Source organism: Gadus macrocephalus, chromosome 15 (genome assembly GCF_031168955.1).
Source record: "Gadus macrocephalus chromosome 15, ASM3116895v1".
NCBI classification, from domain to species: Eukaryota; Metazoa; Chordata; class Actinopteri; order Gadiformes; family Gadidae; genus Gadus; species Gadus macrocephalus.
Window position 1 is genome coordinate 12,867,025 of NC_082396.1, and position 3,009 is coordinate 12,870,033.

The 3,009-nt window shown below is 51.8% G+C and overlaps 1 protein-coding gene across 1 annotated transcript in view; it reads left to right on the forward strand.

Annotated features, from left to right (window-relative positions):
- The window catches only part of ttc7a (tetratricopeptide repeat domain 7A), a 36,972-nt gene that overhangs the window by 32,824 nt on the left and 1,139 nt on the right, over positions 1–3,009 (forward strand). The window contains exons 18-19 of the mRNA XM_060073875.1: positions 73–188; positions 413–547. Of these exons, the coding sequence (XP_059929858.1) occupies positions 73–188; positions 413–547 (251 nt within the window). The remainder of the gene's footprint in view (positions 1–72; positions 189–412; positions 548–3,009) is intronic.

Genomic DNA, 3,009 nt, shown 5'->3' on the forward strand with positions numbered 1-3,009 from the left:
GTGTGTGTGTGTGTGTGTGTGTGTGTGTGTGTGTGTGTGTGTGTGTGTGTGTGTGTGTGTGTGCCTCCCCAGCGAGGTGGATGACAGCAGCAGTATACCAGCGGCTGAGCGGCCAGAGGTCCCGCCTGGGGCGAGGAAGGTCTCCACCACCCTCACCCTCCCAGACTTCCAGACGCCTCCACGAGTGGGCATCTCACCCCTGTTCCCCGTCCCATACCCACGACCTCACCCCCACGACCCCGCAAACTGCTCAGCAGCCCATAGAAACACATATTTCTCTTTCTCACCATCCATCTGACTCCTCCCTCCGTGTGTGTGTGTGTGTGTGTGTGTGTGTGTGTGTGTGTGTGTGTGTGTGTGTGTGTGTGTGTGTGTGTGTGTGTGTGTGTGTGTGTGCGTCTGTGACTCGCAGGCTCGATCAGCGCTCCATCGGTGGTGGCGTCCCGCCTGGACGCCGCCCTGTCTGAGGTGTCTGTCAGTAGCTCCGCCCACCGCCAGGGACCCGCCTACATCTGGTCGACGCTGGAGCGCATCTGGCTGCATGCAGGTTAATATCACATTGACCCAGGTTCAAAGTCCCGTACTTGTGGGGGACCCCTTCTGTTGTGGTCCGTGATGGTCGTTGGTATAAGCACCATTAGGAGCCTTTGCAACGTACTATCATGTAAGGGTGTAGTAATGGTACGAGCCTAGCAGGGATGTCGATAGCGTCACTGACCTGCTTATAACCGCATTATGATGATTCTCACGAGACTGGGTAGCCCCGCCCATTCTGCCGGCGATTTGAGTTCACCCTGCACAAGGGTCTGGAGAAGAGCAATACATTTCATTCTGCTTCCGGTATGTTTTTGCGGGAGCCAATCACAAAGCTGGCTTTTCCCCTTGGCGCGCTATTGGCTGGTTTAACACAATCACGACAGGGAAGCGACGACCAGCAGTCAATCGCGTACAGAGTCGTTGAACTAGGCCCATTGATCACGCCTCTTGTGCTGAAGAAATGACAGCAGCTTCCCCAGACCAAGCTCAATCATAGATTGAGCTCGGTCTGGCAATGGCCAGACTAGATTCCCACAGCATCCAAAGAGAAGGGATGGGGGATAGGGCAAACCCTGTTTGATTTAAGGCTAGGGCTCTCGGATAGATTTACAAAAATGTAATGCGTTTCACGTAATACAAATAAAGATAAGCTTGTTGGACATTGAATTAACCCCGGGATACCAACAAAACAGACATTGAACACCCAATATGCTATTATCCTTATGCAGTCCGCCATGTAATCCATCCTGTGGACTCCCAGACTAGCTGAACACAGCCGACACAGAGCTCGGCACCCTGGCAGCGTAGCATCCCTGGTAGCGTAGCATCCCTGGTAGCGTAGCATCCCAGGTAGCGTAGCATCCCTGGTAGCGTAGAATCCCTGGTAGCCGGGTAACAGAGGAGGAGACAGGCTGTGGGCAGGGTGTGAATACCCTAGGCGTTCCTTACCATAGCGTAACTGGTACCCAGAGAGCGCTTTCCGACGCAGATCGCAGCCCGGGCGACTATTCGCTAGCCCCACAACGCTGATGAGCCTTGTCGACGCTGTTTACCCCCCCCCCCCCCCCCCCCGGTGGTAAACGCCTTCAGTCCCGTTTCCTCTGGGAGCTCCCACAAAAGGAAGTGGATCAGAAGTGGAAAGAAGCTAGTGTATACACTGGGGGCAGGGGGGGGGGGGTTAAAGATGGCGACGAAGGGGACCAGCATGTACCGGGAGCATTGGTACGTGCTGAGAGTTCAGACAGACACACACTAATGGGTGGGGCTTATGGGAAAGGGGAGGGGATTGGAGGGCAGCAGATTCACATCCCCTGTGATGTCATGGTTATTTTGCTCATCAGACCTTTGAACCCCTGTTCACTCCTCTGAGAACAGGCTGAATGTCGACTGAATGTGTGTGTGTTTTTGTGTGTGTGTGTGTGTGTGTGTGTGTGTGTGTGTGTGCGTGTGTGTGTGCGTGTGTGGCTTGGGGTGTGTCCCCTTCTCCCCACCCCCCCACCCCCACCGTCCCGACATTCCTTCATTCATGGGACACTTCCTGCCTTCGTTTCACTTGCACACATACGCATGCGCACACACACACACACACACACACACATGCACGCACGCACACACACACACCAATACACACACACACACGCATGCACACATGCGCACACACTCACACAGACACACACACAAATACACACACAGCACCCAATATTAAGAACTTTGTAACCCATGTTTTGAAAGGTGCTATATAAATAAAACATACACACGCAATACACACGCAAACACAAATACACACACACAAATACACCCACACCCACACAAGCTGTAACACAGTCAGCCCAACATGACATTATCTGTACAACCATAGACACACACACACACACACACACACACACACACACACACACACACACACACACACACACACACACACACACACACACACACACACACACACACACACACACATACACTCACACCTGTGAGTCAACCACACATGACCTCAGATGAACGATCTGGTTACATTCAAACTGCTGAAATAATTTGCATGCAATATGCAGATATGCAATTCTTTAGGTTGACTTGAATTTCCCATTTAAGGCTTCCATTTCTATCAAACAGAATAGACAAAACCAACAAAGATACAGATCAATCTGGCAATGTACAACCATATTTTAGTACCTTCCCTCACACACACACAGGAGCTGCACTCAAACACACGCACGCACGCACGCACGCACACACACACACACACACACACACACACACACACACACACACACACACACACACACACACACACACACACACACACACACACAAACACAAACACACAAAAACTCCCAGAGGTGCATGGATACATACAGCAGTAAACACAGTAGCTGTCACTGTAAAGTTGTGTTTACATTCTGGGCCCTGGCTCTTCTGTCGGTTCCATTAGGCAAGGTGGCTCCCCCCCACAAAAAGACTTGGTATGCTCCT